General features: G+C 51.6%; 1 protein-coding gene across 7 annotated transcripts in view; it reads left to right on the forward strand.

Annotated features, from left to right (window-relative positions):
* Positions 1-16,531, forward strand: part of SMOX (spermine oxidase) — a 35,740-nt gene extending 19,209 nt beyond the window's left edge. For 6 of the 7 annotated variants that reach the window (XM_053926596.2, XM_053926595.2, XM_045194669.2 and 3 more), the window contains 7 exons: positions 4,850-5,083; positions 7,311-7,537; positions 11,754-11,927; positions 12,089-12,845; positions 13,529-13,689; positions 15,493-15,582; positions 16,033-16,531. In XM_053926596.2, the coding sequence (XP_053782571.1) occupies positions 4,876-5,083; positions 7,311-7,537; positions 11,754-11,927; positions 12,089-12,845; positions 13,529-13,689; positions 15,493-15,582; positions 16,033-16,170 (1,755 nt within the window). In that variant the 5' untranslated portion in view covers positions 4,850-4,875 and the 3' untranslated portion in view covers positions 16,171-16,531. The remainder of the gene's footprint in view (positions 1-4,849; positions 5,084-7,310; positions 7,538-11,753; positions 11,928-12,088; positions 12,846-13,528; positions 13,690-15,492; positions 15,583-16,032) is intronic. The other variant, XM_053926598.2, reaches the window with a different exon arrangement.
* The last annotated feature ends 3,436 nt before the right edge of the window (positions 16,532-19,967 follow it).

Here is a 19,967-nt window from a genome sequence, read left to right on the forward strand (position 1 = left end):
GAGCATTTAAGAAAACCGAGAGCCAGCTTCGCTGCCATGTGTGGCAGGGATGTTTCCCATGGGCCACCAGCTGGGCTGTGCTGGGGATGCTCAAGGCTTTGATGAAGCTGGGGTATGTGTGTGTGTTTGAGGGGTGTGAGTGAAAACTGAAGCCAGAAAGGTCAGCTAGGACCAGAGGGTCAAGGGCTAAGGCCTTTCTCATGCCTGGTACATCGTAGGTGCTCAGTGAATGGCTAGAATTTATTCCTGGTCAACGAGAGGCCTGGCCATGCTTGTCTTTGAGGGGATGGCTGAGCCATTCTGCAGGAGTGCCATTCAGGTGGAGGAGGCAGGCCGCCGCCCAGGGGAGTTGAAGGTGGAGGTAATAGCTTTTTGGGCTGTGGGGTTGACATGGCTTGACCTGATGGATAAGGGCAGGTGTTCCATGAAGGATGCCTTCATTTTTGAGCCTGGGAGTGCTTGGCACTCCAGTGCTTTTAACCACCATGGGGAAAGTGTAAGGACATGCGTGGTGCCCCCAGCTCAGTTCTGGGCATTTCCAGGAGGGGATGGGCAGGGTCAGATGTGGGAGCCCAGGATTAAAACATGTCTCTAGGAATTGATGATTAGGAGGCAGTTCTTGGAGGGTAGATTTCAGGGTGACCAATGCAACTGGTGAGGATATTGAGAGAGGGGGGTGGAAGGGGGAAGTGGACACATGCTTGGCTGCTAGAGCCTGTTCCCATTGGGTGGCCTCCTAATCTCCATCCATCCTTGTTTGGTGACCCTGCCACGGGACAGGGTTTTTCTTCCCTGTTTCTTCTCTCTTCCCCCTGCTGCCCTCTTTCCTGTTGGGCTTCTTGGGCAAGGCAGTCGGGGCATTGTTGGCTCTGGGTAGCCCGGGGAATGGTAGCCTGCAGGCCAGAATGGGAAGAAGGATGGGGGGAGGGGCACTGGGGCACTGGGGCATCTTGAATGGCAGGGAGACATTCATGCAGAGTCTGGCCTGATTTCTTGAAGCTCACCAGGCTTGGCCTGCTTGGGAACATGGGGTCCCCAGGCTCCCACCCCCATTTTGCTGTAGAAGCAGGAACAAGAAGGCAAGTGCTGTTGCCCTGTGCCTCCCGCCTCTCTCCTCCCCACCACTCCTCCTCCTCCTCCTCCTCCTCCCTGCCTGGCTGAGCCAGCACTTTTTTCTTCTCTCCTTTATCTGCTCGAAAAGTACAGGGTGTCCTGTTTCTCCGGTGCATACAGATCAAGGAGCGGATGTTATTTATTTATTTATTTATTTATTTATTTATTCTTCCAAGTCTACAGAAGGGCAGGCCGGCACTGAGGAGTGTTAAGTGATTCTTCTTCCTCAGTAAGGCATTTTCTCAAAACTAAAACAATTTGAAAGGGAAAGATGACACAACCCGGTGGCACACAAGCTGCTCCCCCCACCCCCAACCAGGTAACAGAGCACCTGAAGGCCCAGTTCAGCATTTAGCTGAGGGTCCAGCACACAGTAGGTGTCCCCTGCACCTGGTTTGCTCTCTCCCTTTCAGTTTGGGCCCTAGGGTGTATTGGCACCGAAGGCTGATATGGGGAATGGGGCACTGACTCCTTATCTCTCTGCCCTCTGTGGGCTGTGTGAGTGGCCTCTCTGGCTTCTTGGGGGTCCCAGGGGTTGACAGGCCCATCTGGAATTAGCTCTGAAAGTCAGGGGACCTCTATGGCCCCACTTACCTGTTTTCCTCTGTGGCACCCCATGTGTGATGCCTGTCTGAGTTCAAGGTCTCTGATACTGGGAACTCAGGGTTCTTTCTGTGTTCATTTTAAACATTTATTTATTTGTATATTTGTTATCCTTACCAGAGGATACCAGAGGATATTTTTTTAATTGTTTTTAGAGGGGGGTGGGAGGGGAGAGAGAGAGAAACATTGATGTAACAGAGAAACATCCGAAACATTGACTGGCTGCTTCTGGTAGTCACCCTTAATGGGAATTGAACCCTCAGTCTTTTGGTATACTGGATGTTCCAAACAACTGGGCCACAACCTGCCAGGGCTCTCTCTGTGTTCATTTTAAAGGCAAGCTGCCTGCCTGCACTTCCCACAACCCATTCCTGAACCGGGTCCCAAAGACAGTGTGCTCATAATTTAGCTACAGAACTCTACAAATTATTTTCACACATGAGAAGATCATGAAAATGATGACAGTGTTGTGACATCCACTAGGGCCTTATCTGATGGTTACACCAATGTAGTGAGGACAAGCTGGCCACTTCGGAGAGGAGGACGTTCAGGTAGCTGGCTGGGAAGGTGCTGCCACCCCAGGCCTTCTTTCCTGAGACCTGCTGCCCAAGGTAGCAGCTCATTTAGACCTGGGTTTTTAGGTGTACTGCCCTGGGAACCTGGGGGGTCTGGTGATGAGACTTCAGTGGGGGTAGGTCCCCAGTTTCATCCCAGCCACACTCCTTGTTCCACAGGAGCTTTTGGAGAAGAGGTTCCACTAATAAGGTTTGAGAACCACTGCATTGGTCCCACCCCTGTATTGTATAAAAGAGATTTTTTGGGGGGTGTGGCCTAGGGCTGGGGATAGGAATGGAGGCCCAGAAATAAACGTGTAGGCAGAACCCCCCAGCCCTGGGGACCTGGGTGTGGGAGCAGGGAGGGCAGCAGAGCCACATCCTATCGCGTCATCGCTGGGTGCCCAGCAGTGGTGGCATCATCGGCAGCTCCGGGCACCCCCACCCAGTGTGTTTACAGACCTGCTGGCTGCCCTGGCAGGGGGTGCAGGCAGCCACACCCTCACCTCTAGATTTACTTCCCTTTGGAGAACCTGGGGGAGGAAAGGGGGAGGGGAGGAATGGATTTCAGCCAGCCCTGACCCCCTTGTGGCATGGATGGAACATCAGGAGGGGTTGGCCGGGAGTAGGGGGTGGTGGACGGACAAAAGGCCTGAAGGAGGAGGGAGGGAGAGTGGGAAAGCCGAGACCGCAGCTGTCCTGGAGGGGGGCAGGGCACCAGTCTGAGTTGCCCAGCCCCTCCTTAGAGCTCTGGGCCTTGGGCACCACCTTCTGGCCTTCTGAGAGATCATTTCTGCACTGAGTTGACCAGGGCCTGGGGGCTTTGGAGGGCATTTGGGGGTAGCCCATGCCCAGATGTGGTGTGGGCAGGTGGAGTGGATGGGGGGAGGCATGAGGAGCAGCTTCTCAGCCTGAGCGTTTTGGGAAAAAGACCCCTTTACTAGACCTTGTAATGTGTGGAGAAGGAAGTCAGTGTGCCAGCTTTTTTTTTTTTATAGGGAGCCAGGAATGGATATCTGAATGGTTGTGAGTATACACACGCAGGCAGGCAACGGCCCGCATGCTAAATGTCCAACTCTGTGGATCCTTATACATACATTGTAACCACCACCCAGACCAAGATATATGCTCCTCCACCCCAGAACGTCCCCTCCTCATCCTTTGCAGGCTCCCTCCCACCATCTCTTCTGTCATCACAGATTGATTTGACCTCTTTGTGAACTTTAAGGGAATGGAGTCAGAGTATGAGCTCTTCTATCTCTGACTTCTTTGGCCCAGTGTAATGTTGGGATTATTGCTGAGAACATTCCCTTGCATGGATGCTATACATAGCCCAGTAAATTTATCCATTGTCCTGTGGATGGACCTTTAGGCTGTTTCTAGGCTTTGGCTATTATGAATAAACCTGCTATGAACATTCTTTAGCATGGCTGGTTGGTGGAATATGCCATATTAGGTACAGATGACAGCTTTTTAGCTGCCCCCTGTCTGCCACCCAGCAGCCACCTCCCACCCGTATTTGCTCTGTTGTTAGGTCCTGGATGCTGATAGAATCTGCATCTTCTGCCACCGAAACCTCAGCAAAGGCAACTGGAATCTCAGTTGCTTGGGTCAGAAAGAAACAGGGACAGAATCAGAGCTGAGTGGCCTCCTGGGGGTGACCCATGGACACCTTCAGACCTTTGTGGTCACTCTGGGAATAGGAGGGTGGCCTCTCCCAGCCCTTGGGCCAGATTCAGGGACCCCCTTGGCCTCCTAGCCATCAGCTCCCTAGCCTGGCGTCTCTGAGCAAGCTGGCTTAGTGTAACTGTCAATTTGATGTCTGGCCTCTGGTGCCACGGGTCCTCATGGTCCACTGTTTCCTGGGCTCCTTGCTGCTTTGTGGTGGCTGAGGGGCTGGATGGCTGGGGGAAAACAACCAGAGGTCTACCCGGAATAGCAGAGGCTCATCCAATACTGGCCTTGTGGCATTTCTGGGGGGAGGGCAGTACTATGTCCTTCCCACCAAATTGCCACCTTATTGAGGCTGTGAAAGACCAATAGAAATCCAGAGGAGAGGAGAAGGGGCAAGGAAGAGAGAGTGCTAGGGAAGAGCGAGGCAAGGGAGGGAGAGCAGAGGGCCCAGTGCTGTGTAAGTATCTGGGGTTGGTGTGAGCATCCTTGGGTTGGTGTGAGCTGAACCACAGCAGTTATGCTGGGCCCAGCTGGTCCAGGGTCAGTAGTGCCAGGGTCAGTTTCTCTTCTTGGTCACCCTCTTCCTGGCTGGCTTTTGTCTCAGCCTTGGGGAAGGAGTAGTGCCTAATAGGTTTTGGATGGGATTGATGGCTTTCAGGGGCTCAAAGTGGGCCCCCAGCTCTCCAGCTTGCTGGTGGGGGCCCATAATACATCCCTTCCATTCTCCTTCCCTGTGTCTCTTCTTCCCTCCCACATCCTTTGGATATGGCTCTTATTTCCAGGGCCTTGAGGAGGACAGGGAGGGCTCAAGGTCTCCCCTTGAGGGCAGAGCCCCTGAGCGCCCCTAGGGGCAGATGGGAAGTGAAGCCATCGTAGGGGAGCTGTGACATCCCTGCTCCCTTCAGGTTTCTAGGAGGCGAGTGCGGACGGTATGCAAAGTTGTGAATCCAGTGGCGACAGTGCGGATGACCCTCTCAGTCGTGGCCTTCGGAGAAGGGGACAGCCTCGTGTGGTGGTGATCGGTGCCGGCTTGGCTGGCCTGGCTGCAGCCAAAGCGCTTCTGGAGCAGGGCTTCACGGATGTCACTGTGCTTGAGGCTTCTAGCCGCATCGGAGGCCGTGTGGAGAGCGTGAAACTCGGTGAGTGCCACCTTTTGCCCCCCAGTGCCTTGACCCTGCATGGAACCTCATTATTTTAGCTTCTTCTCTTGGGTAAGTGTTCCATCGTGCATGTTGCCTGGATGTTTTCCATAAGCTTCCTTTGCCCCTCTCAGTAGCCCTCTGAGGTAGGCAGGGTAGGGTTTTGGCCTCCATTTTTGGAACCTGGATTCACAATGTTTAGGAGGGAGGGGATAGCCAGAATCAAACTCTCTTCATTGTGGACAGACCAGTTTCTATTTCACAAGAAGGAATTCTGTGAGCTTCTATTAGTCATTAACTTTTGAGTGTGAATTAATATATTATGACTAAGAGTTAACTGGGACAATAGAAGCTTGGGGCAGTGGAAGTGGAAGGGGATTTGAGGCCTCCTTGTGAATGATGGACAGGTCTTAGAATTGTCTGGGACGAGGGTCTGTCCAGGTTGCAGAGTAACGAGGACTCTGGAGAGAGGAGCCAGGTTAAGAGACTTACCCCAGGGGTGAGCACATTATGCCAGGGTCCTAGAAGATGGGGAATTGCCTGAAATGCAGTGGGAGGCCAGGGCTTCCCAGCCAGGGGCTCTGACCATTGAGAGGTTGAGCAGGCAGGAATCATGCACTCTGGGCTGCATTGACCATAGGATTTTGTGTCTGTTCCCTCACGGGCAGCAAGGCCAAGCAGATGCTGTGTGCCCATTTTTGATGAATGGGGCAAGAGAAATAGGTGGTCAGGCCTTAGACTAAGCAAAATTAGACACATGGGGCCCTTCTCTCTTCTTCCAGAGACTTTGATCACGCTAGGAGTCTTCCCCTGTAGAATTTACTGGATGGCGTATGTGAAGTTGCACCTGTCTTCACCTGGCACACACAGCACACACAGGAGAGTGTGTCAGCAGTAAGGATGGAGGTGCCATCCAAGGCATTTGTAAACCTAGAGACAGCCGGCAGGGAAGCACGGGATTCTTTGCTTTACAGCTGACTGGCTGGCCTGGAGTCTTAGAGAAGGGGCTGCTGCCTCTGTGGTTTTTGAATCTTGACAAGACATTTAGAGTCTCACATAGAAGCAGAACACATGAGGACAGATAGCCCAGTTTCAGTGGTAGCTGACTGCTGAGACATGCTGTGCAGCGAAATGATGGTACGGGCAGCGAGGAGGAGGACATGAGGCTTCAGGAGGTTGTGAGGATGCACAATCCAGCAGGAAGACTGACCCAGGAGAGGGAGGTGAGTGGGTCTCAAGTGATGGGGGGAGTTGGGTAGGAGTGAGAAGACCGAGGCAGTACTTGTACAATGATGTATGTGAGGAACACCAAGGCAGACCTGCCAGGAGAGGGGAGAACATGTCTAGGCAAGGTCATACATGCATGTGATGTGTATGAGACACCCAGGCTTGAAAGCCCAGGCTACAGTTGGACTTGTTGCAGTGTGAGATGGAAGCTGTGAATCTCAGTAGTAAGAGCAAGGGTCAAGAGTGAACGGCCCCCAGGACACTGGGGGGTGGGGGGGTATAGACCTGGAGAGAGTAACTAGTACCCTTTGGATGCAGGGGTGTAGCAAGGATGACACAGGCAGAGGAGCATGTGGGAGAGGGCAGGAAGTATCCTCAGGTTGGGGCCTGCTCTGTGTTGCTCCGCCCCCTGGCAGAGCCTGGGGATAGGGGTGGGACACTGACCTTGCAATGCTTCCCTTGTTCCTGCTTTGCTGAGTGTTTGGAGCCAGGAAGGATACCACATGCCTGGACATCACTTCGCAGTGGCTGTGTGACTTGGAGCTCCCTACTGTACCCTGGGGTTTACTAGGGTCTCCAGGATGCTGGCCCTCTTCTGTTCCTGTTGGGAGCTCAAACCAAGCAAGATTCTTTGGGGAGCCCCAAGCCTGAGGCTCTAAAGAAGGATTAGTAATTAATGCTCCCAGTGCCCATGAAGAACCCACTGGAGATGGCACTGGGTTCTCAGCTTTTGGTGCCTTCTGGTCTGCCCACTTCTAATTATTTTGGTGTGGTGACTCTGGGGCAAGTCACTGAGTCATTCAGGGTGGCAGTTATCTCAGCTATAAAGTGTAATTCATGCACTGAAAACCTTGGTGGTTGCTAGAGGGCGATCCTAATACCCGTCCTACTCTGTTGTGGGGGTGGAATGATTCTTCTAGAGGAAGGAGGGTGAGGCAGTGTTCTAGCCCTCTCTGAAGAAGTTTCCACACCTTTAAGAGCCTGTTGTTGTCATCATCAGGACACACCACCTTTGAGCTGGGAGCTACCTGGATCCATGGCTCCCAGGGGAATCCCATCTATCATCTAGCAGAGGCCAACGGCCTTCTGGAAGAGACAACTGATGGGGAGCGCAGCGTGGGCCGCATCAGCCTCTACTCCAAGAATGGCGTGGCTTGCTACCTTACCAACCGTGGCCGCAGGATCCCCAAGGACGTGGTTGAGGAATTCAGCGATTTATACAACGAGGTGAGATGTTAGCAGGGCAGCTAGGTATAGAGTATGGGGGCAGGAAGCACCTTGGCAGTACGGAGGGAGTCAAGTGACCTGCTGGGGCCTTCTAAGATCCTGGTCATGTCCTTGCACACTCTCTGGACCCTGCATTTGGAACATCAGGACAATGTATGGATAGAATGATGACGAGTGGAGAACTACTAGATAAGAGATTATTGGTACACATGATTAAATATTTCTGCACAAAGGCTGTAAACATCTTTTATTAGATTTATTGCTAGATACTTAGGTGGTGATTGTTGTTACTGCTTTTGGATACTTTTGTAAATGGTAATTTAAAAAAACTTTATTTTCTGGTTGTTCCTTGTACATAGAACTATAACTGATTTTTTATATATTGATTTTAGCTACCTTGGTAAATTATTATTTTAAGTCTAATACTGTATCTATTAATATGTTAATTTATATTCTAATTGTGTTTTGGAATTGTATGTCTATAATTCTATACAAAAAATGAGAATTCTGTTTTTTTCCCTTTCTGATCCTCAGACCAGCAATGTCTAATAGAACGTTCCACTGTAACGGAGATGTCTTATACCTGTACTATCCAGTACTGTAGTCACTAGCCACACGTGGCTCTTGAGCTCTTGAAATGTAGCTAGTAAACTGAGTAAGTAAATATTTAATTTAATTTAATTTGATTTAATTTAATTTTAAGTTGCTACAGGTGTCTAGTGGCTACGGTATTGGACAGCACAGCCTAAGACTATTTATTTTTCTTGCCTTATTGCATTGGCCAGTATTGCCAGTACAATGTTGGCTAGAAGTGGCATATATCCTTGTCTTATTCAGGTTTTTAAAAATGTTAATATTTTTAGTATCTTTCAGTGGTGCTGTGAACTGCACTGGACAAGCAAGGTAACATGTAGGCTCTGCCCTCTGATACCTTGTTATTTATACTATAAAGATCCTTTATTCCAGGTCTGTAATTGGCCAAGAAACACCAATTTTACATTTTCTATGTCTCTTGGGCATGGGAATGGAGGAATCACCCTTGTTTTGGGGTAATCCCTGCTCACTGAGATTGGCTTAATGTGTGTGAACCCACAAGGTATGTTGTGTACAATCCCTTGGTATTGTGTGTTTTCACACATGTGCAAAGAGACTGAATTATTTATTTTTATTTTTTATTTTTTTAAAAGATTTTATTATTTATTTTTAGAAAGAGGAGAAGGGAGGGAGAAAGACAGGGAGAGAAACATCAATGTGTGGTTGCCTCTTGCATGCCCCCTACTGGGGACCTGGCCTGCAACCCAGGTATGTGCCCTGACTGGGAATCGAACTGGCAACCCTTTGGTTGTCAGGCCGGCACTCAATCCACTGAGCCACCCTAGCCAGTGTGAGACTGAAGTATTAATGAGTAGATAAGAACCAGTATTCTTCAGTATGCAACTTCCTGGTCTACTGGGAATCAGTAATGCTTTGATTCTCAGGTTGTGAGTGTTTCAAGCATGGATGCCTCTTGAGAATTACCTTCAGGGTCCATGACTTACTTGTTCTTTTAAATGTCCTTAAAGGTAGATCATCGTGAACTTCTGCTTGTGGTTTTGATTTTTGAAATCCAAGAGTGTGAGTTGTAGAAAGTAAGATGGATGAGGTGGGTTATCAGTCTGGGTGGTGATGCTTTGGGTCTGAGGGCAAAGGTGTTAACGATGAGGTCCAGAGATAGATTTCCCTGTGTGGCTGCTAGCCCGTACTGGAGGCCATTCTAGAGAAGTGGGCTCTAAGCCTGTGAAGCCCTGCCTGAGGGTGGTTTCATAACAAACATGCAGCTTCCCTCCAAAGGTGGTGACTTTGAAGGGCTTCTCATTTGAATGCATTATCTTTGTTAACAAATAAATGAGTTGCAATAGTGTCATAGACTTTACTCTCTAGAGCGAGGCTGCCTTGACTCAAATACCAGCCTCTCCCATTTATTAGTTGTATAATCTCAAGTGAGTTATTTAGCCCCTCTGAGCCTTACTTTCCTCATCTGTAAAATGGACATAGTCATATCTACTACATAGTGTCATGAGGATTAAATGAGATTCTGATGAAAGGTGCTTAATGAGGATTGGGGTGAATATTAGCTGTTATAGGCTTGTCCCATTTCCTTTGGGTCACATTAGGAAGATGTCACTTAACCCAGGTTAGGAGATGGTACCCATATGAAAAACCCATGTTCAGTTATGTCTGTCTTGGTTGGTGACTGACACAGAGTCATATAGGTGGCCTAAATTTGTTACTCCTCAGCTGGGCATTTTGGCCTCTAGTCAACATAAGCATCTGTGACTAAAGGGAGGAGAAGTAAACAATTTAACTCATTTACTTCTTTATATTTTGTACTTCAGAGGCATGTTTAATTCATTTTTGTCTCTCATGTGGCGGTCTTTTCCTCGAGTGGAATGGTTGGGGTGGTCAGTGACACCCCAACTCTGCAGCCTGAGGGTCGGTGGCAGGACTGGGTTAAAGGGCAGATGTCATTCCCACAAATGTGTGCTTTAGGAAGGGAAAAACACCATTAATCAGCACTAGCCACCGATGTTTGGCCAAGGAGCCTGCATTTGCCGGTGTTCAGGGAGGGAGAGTGGGCATGTGGTCACGGTCACAACCCTTCAGTGATGCCAGAGTTCTTGACAAGACCCCTGGTCCTTTATGCCGCAGCCCCTGCCTGCCTTTCCAGAGTCATCTCTTGCAACTTTCTCTTTCCTCGCTGCTCACGTCAGCAACACTGAACTGCAGTGCATGATACGTTCTCTCTCTCCCCTTCCCCCTCTCTCCCTCTCTTTCATCTTTGACTATGCTGTTCCTTTTGCCTGAAACACTTTTCCTCTCCCTCCCACTGCCAACCTGGCTATCTCCTGGCTGTCCAAGGCTGTCTGGGCCGGTCTCACAACCCCCAGGCTCTTTCTTGCCGTAGCGTGTTTTATGATGTCTCCCCAGCTGGAGTGAGGGCAGATGTTCAGGACCATGTCCGTCTGGTTCACTTTTACAACCTGTGTCTGGCAAAGAGCCCAGTAAACATTTGTTGATGAGTGTTGGGGCCTGGACCTTGCCTTTGGGGAATCCCATGTCTGGCCCAGGGCTGGCCTCCTTTCCTCAGGAAGACCTGCCCAGTGTTTGGTGGGGGTGATATACCAGGCAGGCAGGAAAGGCAGTGGGACCTACCCAAGGGGTTGTTCATTTCTTTCTGTTGACGAGATGTGGGTTGAAGTTCTTCATAAGATATGCCTGTGGAACACACTTCCATTCTTTGGCACGCTGGGGCCTCCCTGCCCTCCACGTGCCTGCCCCTCCACAGCCCTCTTTTTCACCTGAGTCTGAGTCCTCAGTAAAGGGAGCACCCTGTGTGGATATGAGCAGGGCCAGGCAGCATCTACTGGGAGTCAAACTTCAGAGCCCCCGCTGCTCCCCTCCTCTCAGGACACTGGCCAGGCCCTGGCCAGTATGGCTCTGTTGGTTGGAGTGCTGTCCTGTAGACTGAAAGGTTGCAGATTCGATTTCCGGTCAGAGCACATACCCAGGTTGTGGGTTCAGTCCCTGGTTGGGGTGTGTATGAGAGGCAGCTGATCAGTGTTCTTTCACGTCAGTGTTTCTCTCTCTCTACCTTCTCCCTCCCCTTCTGTCTCCCTTAAAGCAATGAAAAAATGTCCTCAGGTGAGGGTTAAAAACCCCCCAAACACACTGGCCAGGTTGCCATTCCAGACTGCCCTCTTGGGAGAGAGCGAAGCAGATATGCCTGGGCAGAGGTGGCAGGGAAGGGGTGAGTGCATTTGGTTCTTGGAAAAGGGAAACGTGTGCAGTGGGTGCTAAAGCGGTGGTCCGCTTGGCCATGCAGAGCCCACGAGGGGCGGTTCCTTTCCCACAAACTGGACAAACACCAAATATTTCACTTTTCTAAGCAAGGGCTCAGCAACAGGGCCTCCAGGGCCCATCCCACCTCCCTCACAGCCCAGGAGGCCTTGGAAGCTGGCGCCTGGCGGAGGCTGGTTGCCCTGGGGAGCTTGCCACCCTCAAACCATGATCCCGTTGAGTCCCACTGCGGCGTTGAGCACCACAGTGATGCACCAAGGGAAGAGGGGTCGCAGGCCTGGTGTATCTGGGGACACCTGGGAAGTATCGGGGCCCTTTGGTCTGAGGTGGAGGTGAGATGAGGGAGTATGTTTTCAGTGTCCTCGGGTCTCTCTGGCAGGTCTATAACTTGACCCAGGAGTTCTTCCGGCATGGTAAACCAGTCAATGCTGAGAGTCAGAACAGCGTGGGGGTGTTCACCCGGGATGAGGTGCGCAACCGCATCAGGGACGACCCTGACGACCCAGAGGACACCAAGCGCCTGAAGCTCGCCATGATCCAGCAGTACCTGAAGGTATCTTTATGCATGTGGGAGCTTACCTGAGTATAGGTGCCAGAGTGAGGAAGACCGTTCTAGGGAATGTGGGTCTGAGGAGGGCATGCTCTTCTGAGGTCAGACTCTGACTCCTGGCTGGCCCTGGGAGTCACCTGGCTTCTCTGTGGCTCTTTCCGCAGGTGGAGAGCTGTGAGAGCAGTTCGCACAGTATGGACGAGGTGTCCCTGAGCGCCTTCGGGGAGTGGACGGAGATCCCCGGGGCCCACCACATCATCCCCTCAGGCTTCATGCGTGTAGTGGAGCTGCTGGCGGAGGGCATCCCAGCCCACGTCATCCAGCTGGGGAAACCCGTCCGCTGCGTGCACTGGGACCAGGCCTCGGGCCACCCCCGGGGGCCTGAGATTGAGCCCCGGGGCAGGGGTGACCACAATCACAACGGGGAGGGTGGCCGGGGCGGAGGGGAGCCCCCGGGAGGCGGGCGGGACGAAGACGAGCAGTGGCCCGTGCTGGTGGAGTGCGAGGACTGCGAGGTGATCCCGGCGGACCACGTGATCGTGACCGTGTCTCTGGGTGTGCTCAAGAAGCAGCACGCCAGCTTCTTCCGGCCCGGCCTGCCCACCGAGAAGGTGGCTGCCATCCACCGTCTGGGCATCGGCACCACCGACAAGATCTTTCTGGAATTCGAGGAGCCCTTCTGGGGCCCCGAGTGCAATAGCCTACAATTTGTGTGGGAGGACGAGGCGGAGAGCCGCCCCCTCACCTACCCTCCCGAGCTGTGGTACCGCAAGATCTGCGGCTTTGACGTCCTCTACCCACCCGAGCGCTACGGCCACGTGCTGAGCGGCTGGATCTGCGGGGAGGAGGCCCTGGTCATGGAGAAGTGCGACGACGAGGCGGTGGCCGAGATCTGCACGGAGATGCTGCGGCAGTTCACAGGTGCGGCCCTGCGCCACCGCTGCCCGTGCCCACCCGCCTCTCTCCAGCCCCCCGCCATCCCCTGCCAGGGCCTCTGCGTCCCCTGAGCCGTGTGGTAGCTCTCCTTTGCACGCATTTTGAAACTGGGGTGGCGCCGCCGCTGGGAGAGCTGCCACCGGGTGCCACGTCTCCGCCTCAGGCTCCTAAATTGCGGGCTCTCGCCTGTCTGGAGCTCGAGACGCTCAAAACCATAGGCTCTGTGTTTCTTTTCCCTAAGGGCTGATGGCGCTGACTGAGAGGTCACCGCCAAACCTCAGATTGCCCGTATCTTCCTCATTGCCCTGCTAAGAGATGGATTTGTGTTTTATTGTTGGATTCTTTTGGTTGAACATCTTTCATCCACTGCCCCTGGGAAGTCCCACAAGAACCCCTGAAGCTGGAAGGAAACGTGATTCTCTAGAATGTTTTTCAGATAGGAAAATTAAGGCCCAGGGAGATGCAGTGGTTTTCTGGGGTCACAAGGGGGCGTGAGGGGTACACAGCTTGAACCTCAGCCTCCCTCCTCCTCCATCTTCGCAGCCTGCTCACAGCAGCCTGGGCCTCTTGGGAGCCTGGAGGTGGATGGGGGTGCTCTGTTCAGGGCGTCTTCCGTGTGCGGCCATTTCTTACCCTTCTTCCTCTTGGCTCTCCTGACTCACCAACAGGGAACCCCAACATTCCCAAACCGCGGCGAATCCTGCGCTCGGCCTGGGGCAGCAATCCCTACTTCCGAGGCTCCTATTCGTACACGCAGGTGGGCTCCAGTGGGGCAGACGTGGAGAAGCTGGCCAAGCCCCTGCCATACACAGAGAGCTCCAAGACAGCGGTGAGTGTGGGTGTGCTCAGTCTGTGGTGGGGGGCGGTCAGGGGGAGGAGGGCCTGGAGCGGTGGGCTGCATACCTGCATGAGTGCTTGCCCAGGGGGAGGAGGGAGAAGGGTGGTATTCACTGAGGGGTGCCAAGGTGAGACAGGGTGGAGGGCCTCCTAGAATGGAAGAGAAAACAAATTGCGCACTTAACATCTGGAAGAAAAAATGGAATCAGCCTGAGACCTTAAACACTTTCTTAAGGTTATAAAAACAGCCATTCAGTGCTGTGCGGGCCAGTTGGTAGCCATGAGTCACATTTCATGTAAGTCAATTAAAACACAAATTAATAAATTAAAATCGTAGTTCCTCAGCTGCACTGGCCACATTTCAGGTTCAATAGCCACAGGTGGCCGGTGGCTGCTACGCTAGGGTTTGTAGCTCTGGAGCATCTCTACGGCCCTGAAAAGTTCTGTCGGACAGCAGCGATTCAGGGGAACCGAGTTTCCCCGATGTGTTTTCCCTTTTTGCCCTCAGTGTTCTAGAATATAAAATTGAGACTACCTATCCTTCCCCGAAGTATGTCAACTATATAATAAATAATATGTAAGGTAAATAAATATGAAAGAAAGTTATGCATATTTCTGCTCCCATAAAGTGGATTTTGAGTCCCTCCCTGTAAGCATGCACGTACAGTAAATGTTAAAACTCCAACAAAATTAAAACAATTTTTTTGTGTGTGGAATTGGTGCTTCCACCAGCCTCTCTCCATCTGACAGTGTGGAGCCAACAGCCGGCAAGGTGCGCCGCGCCAGGTGGAGAGAGGAGAAGGCCCTCTCTGCTGCTGCAGCCATCCTCCTGAAAAGCAAAACAAAACCAAAACAACTGTGGCTTAAGCCAGACAGAAGGTTGCTTGTATCACACCAAGGGAAATCCAGGCGGTGTCAGGACCTCGCATTGCGAGCATCCTGCGCCATCTTCGAGGCCCCCGTGTGGTCCCAGAGGGCTGCAGAGGCTGCTGCTCTCACATTCGCCTTTTAGGCTGGAAGGAAGGGGACCCTCGGGGCTGCACCAGTGTCTCTGAGCAGCAGTGCCCTTGAAGCTGACTGGCCGGAACTCAGTCACATGACTGTTCCAGCTGTGGGAGAGGCTAGGATACATCATTTTTATTCTGGATGGCAGTGGGCCCAGTTAAAAAAGCAGGGCTTTGTTACTGAGGAGAAAGGAGAATGGATGTGGGAGCAGGCAGCCTTGCCCTCCGCCATAATATGAGTTCCCCCTTTCAGTTTTGTCACCTCTGTGTGCTCCTTTTTGGTGGGTTAAAGCCTCCCTACTCAGAGTGGGTGGTCCATAGACCAGCAACTCCAGCATCACATGGGAGCGTGTTACAAATGCAGACTCCCAGCCCACTCCAGACCTGCCAGGGTCCCCAGTTGGTGCCTTTGCTCACTCAGTTTGAGATGCCTTGGGGTCAAGTCCAAACTCAAGCTTAAAATGCAAGCGCTTGTGCTTTGCCTGGACTCCAGCTAGATAGCTCATTTTCTCGAGGTTGAGACCTGGCTGTACCAAAATTGTCACTGTCCCCTGAACAAGGCCTGCCTTGGTGCATTTTTGCCCCCACTTCTTTCTGAAACGTCCTTTGCCTATTTACCTACCGTCTTCCAAGAAGCAGCCCAAGGTCCTGTCCTTGGGAAGCTTTGTGTGCTCCCCCCCACCTCCCAACCATGAACCTCTTTTCTGGGCTCTCAGCACCTCACCCAAATACTCATCACATCACATATGACACCATTAATAATTGGGTTTCGTGTCTGGCTTCCCCACCAGCAAGGAAGCTCCTCAAAGCAGCAGCCTGGTCACCTTTTATCTTCCAAGTGCCCAGAACAGTCCCTGGATCCTAACAGGGGCTCCATAAAGGTTTGTTAAATTGCCGCCTAACTTTATTGAGTGCTTATGTTCTTCCAGGTTCTAAGTGCTTTAGATACGTTGTTTCACTTGATCCTTCCACCACCCTAGGAAGCAGGTGGTATAAACCATTTTGCAGATGAGAACACCAAGGCTTAGGGAGGTTAAACTGCTTTCCCTGAGTTCACTGCTAAAGAGGCACAGTGAGCCTCTGAGACTGCAGAGCCAGGACCCCTAAAAGCCTTGGAGCAGACAGAACTGAGTCCTGGTGTTGGGGCAGAAGCAGGGGAAGGTGGCCAGGTGGGGTGGGCAACTCTTCATCCTGTGCAAGCAGCAAAACCTGCATCTCAGATGCCTGCTCAGTCCTCTGACTTGTAGTACGGATGGGGGTTTCCGGGGCAGACAGGTAGCCTCTTGGTCTCTCTTGCTCCTCCACCCTCAACTTCCCCATCCCCTGCCCAGCCCATGCAGGTGCTGTTCTCGGGTGAGGCCACCCACCGCAAGTACTACTCTACCACCCATGGTGCTCTGCTCTCTGGACAGCGTGAAGCCGCTCGTCTCATCGAGATGTACAGAGACCTCTTCCAGCAGGGGACCTGAGGGCCCGTGTTACTGCTGAGCGTGTTCCTCAAAGAACCACTAACTCGTGACTGCCAGCCCTGCCCCTTGATGCCCTGTGCTCCTAATTTCCTAATCCTCTGTAGAATGGATTTGTATCTTTTGTAGAGCTAGACACCCTGACTGGCTTCAGACCTGGCCCTGTAGCTTTTCCTTTCCTTCATGCAGGGTGGTGACCAGGGTGGGGCCTGTTGATTTACCTCTGTGCTCTGACCTCCGACCTCCATGCTTCCCACCTCTCCCCTCCCCCTTCTTCCCTCCTCTCCTGCCTTGTTATTGTAAGTGCCTTCAAGACTTTGCATTTTGGGATAATAAAAGAGGCTTGTCCTTCCTGTGCTCCTCAGCTTCTCTCTTCTGTTTTTCTCAGTGTCTCCTGTGTGTGTGTGTGTGTGTGTGTGTGTGTGTGTGTATTATGGTTCCTTTGAGGGGGATGGGGAGCTGTGGCCTGGCTGTGACCCCAGAAAGGAAGGTGCTTGCCTTTACTGGAAGAGACATTTCCTCACCTCATTCTGTTTGTGGGGGTTTGGCTTCCTGCTAGAGAGACTCCTCAGGGATAAGGGCCCCTCGCTGCCCAGCCCCAGCTCCTTCAGGACAGGCCTGGGAGTGCCTGCTGGCCCTTTGCTGGACTTTTAAGAGCCTAACTGAGTGACGTGGCCACCTGGAGTGAAAGGGGAGTTCCACGGTAGGGGACACCTGTTGTGACTCCATGTCAGACCCAGCTGTGTTAATTATTAATCATTATCACCTGGCCTTGGGGCCCTGGGTCAGGCCCTTGGGTGGCTGCTGTTGACTTTGGGAAAGTGGATAGACTGACCATCTTTTTTGGGGGTGTGTGTGTGTGTGTATGTGTGTGTATATATATATGACCATTTTAATGTATATCCTTAAGTGTTGCCCACTGTTGTGTTTCAAGGGCCTACCCCTTGTTGGAGGGTGATCTTTTCTGCTCTTTATGCTGAGTGCACACACACACATACACACGCAAGCACACCCCTTACATGTATTCACCAACAGACACACATGTACACTCCCACAGACACATCAGCTCAAACCCTTCTGCCTACACAGTCACATTTACACACATGTGCATTGGACCTGAAAGGATATTCAGTCATTTTTTTTTTAACTCAAGATTTCTACTGACAGAGTTTGAATTCTATAGGGTTGAGGGGTTAGGTGGCGGAGGAGGTTGTGAAAAGCCAGGTGGGCCCCCTGGTCTAACTCTGTGTGGCTTAGCTGGGTCTTCTGCTTGGAAATTCAGGGCACTGCCTTTGATATGACTCTACATCCTCTCCCCCCTCATCTCGGGTTATGATGGAACAGTCCAACGTGCAAGCGCAGCTATACACGTGCCTGCCTGCAGCCCCTACCTGCACACTCACCTGCGTGGCCCATCTGCCAGGCAGCCTGCTTTGCCAGGGCTGATCCACCAGACATCTCCGTGGGGTTTATGTCAGGAATTTATATTCACCTGGTGCATATCTTGAAGATACATAAGTATCTACATTAAAAATATTTTGAATAGAGGATCTATTGATATGGGTCTTTAAGCTCAAAAGTCACAAAGGCTGCTCTGAAGCATCTCCCCTGAGACTGGTCTGCGTACTGTTGCTGCTCCTCACAGCCCCACGGTGGGAGTCTGTGTGTCCATTTCTAGACGTAAGTCAACAGAAATACATACCCTTCGCTGTCCTTTTTATACAGAAGTGACAAACGCTTCCTCCTGTCCTCATTTTGCTTGTTTCAGTCAAGATAAGGCATCTTGGAGCTCTTTCCATAATTACTTAAACAGACAATGTAAATTTGGACCTATTTCCTGGCCCCAAGTTACTTTGTGGGAAGCACCTTTTATTAATTTCACCTTGGGAGGCGCTGGTCCCGCGTGAACCCTCCCCATGTCCTGGATTTCTCCCACTAACTGTGATGGGATGGACGGAAGTGGCCCAGCACGCAAGTAATGGGGAAGAAAGTCATTAAGTAGATTCTCGGTGTAGGAATTTTAAAGGACTCCGTGAGGATGAAAAGGCCCGAAATGTATCTGCTATCTGCAGGTTGGGTGCTTCGGGTGTGGGCCAGAGGGAGGAGAGAATATTTGCTTAGTGCTGAGCAACTGCCAGGCAAGATGTCAGTCGTAAATGCCAGGCACTTAGTATTGGATGTGGATGAAACTCAGGCTGGGGAGGGCGATTCATCTACATGGGGGAGTGGAACCTCCCAGAGTTCGGTAACGCACCCAGTGTCATGCAGGTGGGTGGTGATGCTGGGACTTGAACTGCAGTCTGTCTGACTCCGCAGTGCAGGCTCCTTCCTCTGCACAATAAAAAGAGGCTTGTGCCACCCCCCCCCCCCCACCAAAAAAACAAACAGGAAAAAGAAACCCACCTACAAAAACCAAACAGAAAAAACCCTAGGTCATTGCTGGAAAGAGTGGAAATGGGTACAGCGACACTGAGAGACCATGGCAGGTTTGACTAAAGTTGGTCACGTGCCCACTAGCATTTCCGCTCCTGTGTGTACACAGCCCAGAGAAATGAGTGCATGCGCCCACCAAAAATACGCACTAGAACATTCGTAGCAACAGTTTGCAATAGCTAAAAACTGGAAACAGCTCAGATGTCCATCGGCAGAATGGACAAGCCAGTACACTCATACAGTGGAATGCTAACATACCAATAGAATAAAATGCGTTAATATTTGCAACATCTATTAATCTCAAAAGTATTATGTTGAGTGAAAGAAGCCAGACACAAGGCTACAGGCATGCCTTGTATTGCGCCCCGCTGGATTGCACTTCAAGTTTTCACAAACTGAAGGCAAGCCCCCCACGAGCAACAGGATTATGTCTTGTTTTACTGCAATATTCACTTTGTTGTGGTGGTCTGGAACCAAACTAACATCTCCTAGCAGGTATGGTCGTATATACTATATTATTTTCTTTATATGAAGTTCAAGAATGTGCGAACCTCACATATAGCGTTAGAGATGAGGGGTGGGGTCGTGCCTGGGAGGGGGTATGGAAGAAATTTCTGGGTTAGGGGATGTCCCACATCTTGACCCAGGTGTGGCTGCGTGGGTAGCATGGGTACATACGTCGGTCTAACTGCAGGGATGTACACTGCAGATGTCTACACTTTCCCCTGTGTGTGATATACTCAGCTGAAAAAGTCTAGAAAAGAGCCTGGGGTTGCCCTTCCCCCGACCCTCCCATCCCCAAATGGGGCTGTGTCAGCCCAGCGAATTTCTTCCTTACCACAGAGATGACGAGTCTCACGACAGCAGGTGAAGGGAGGAATGACCTACTTAGGCCCTGCTGACTCTCCGGTGATAAGGATTGGCCTGCATTTGCACAGGACGCCACCGTTCACCTGACCCCTCACCTGCGTCCCCTCATCCAGGCATCTGTTGCGCGTGAAGGAGGTGGGGATTGTTTCCCAGCTGAGGAAATCCGGGTTTCCAGAAGGGCATGTGTGTGGCTGTGCCACCTCAAGGGGAAGAGAACAAGCCTGGGATGGGGGTGGGGGGAGCCTCGGGGACCCACGTGGGGACAGGTGCAGGAGGGGTGGCCCTGGAGAGTTTGCCAAAGCAGTCAGCCCTCCAATGTGCTGCCTTCATACGAATAATTGTGGATGTGGGTAGCGCTTACGAGTTTCAGCTTCAAAAGCAGATTCAGACCAGATAAAGAAAAGCAAGTCATTCGGGAGCAAGGAGAGACTAGATGTACCAGGAAGCCAGCATGAGTTCCTTGCTGCGGCTATTTCTGAAACAGCCTTGACATGGAT

This window comes from Desmodus rotundus, chromosome 6, assembly GCF_022682495.2.
Source record: "Desmodus rotundus isolate HL8 chromosome 6, HLdesRot8A.1, whole genome shotgun sequence".
NCBI classification, from domain to species: domain Eukaryota; kingdom Metazoa; phylum Chordata; class Mammalia; order Chiroptera; family Phyllostomidae; genus Desmodus; species Desmodus rotundus.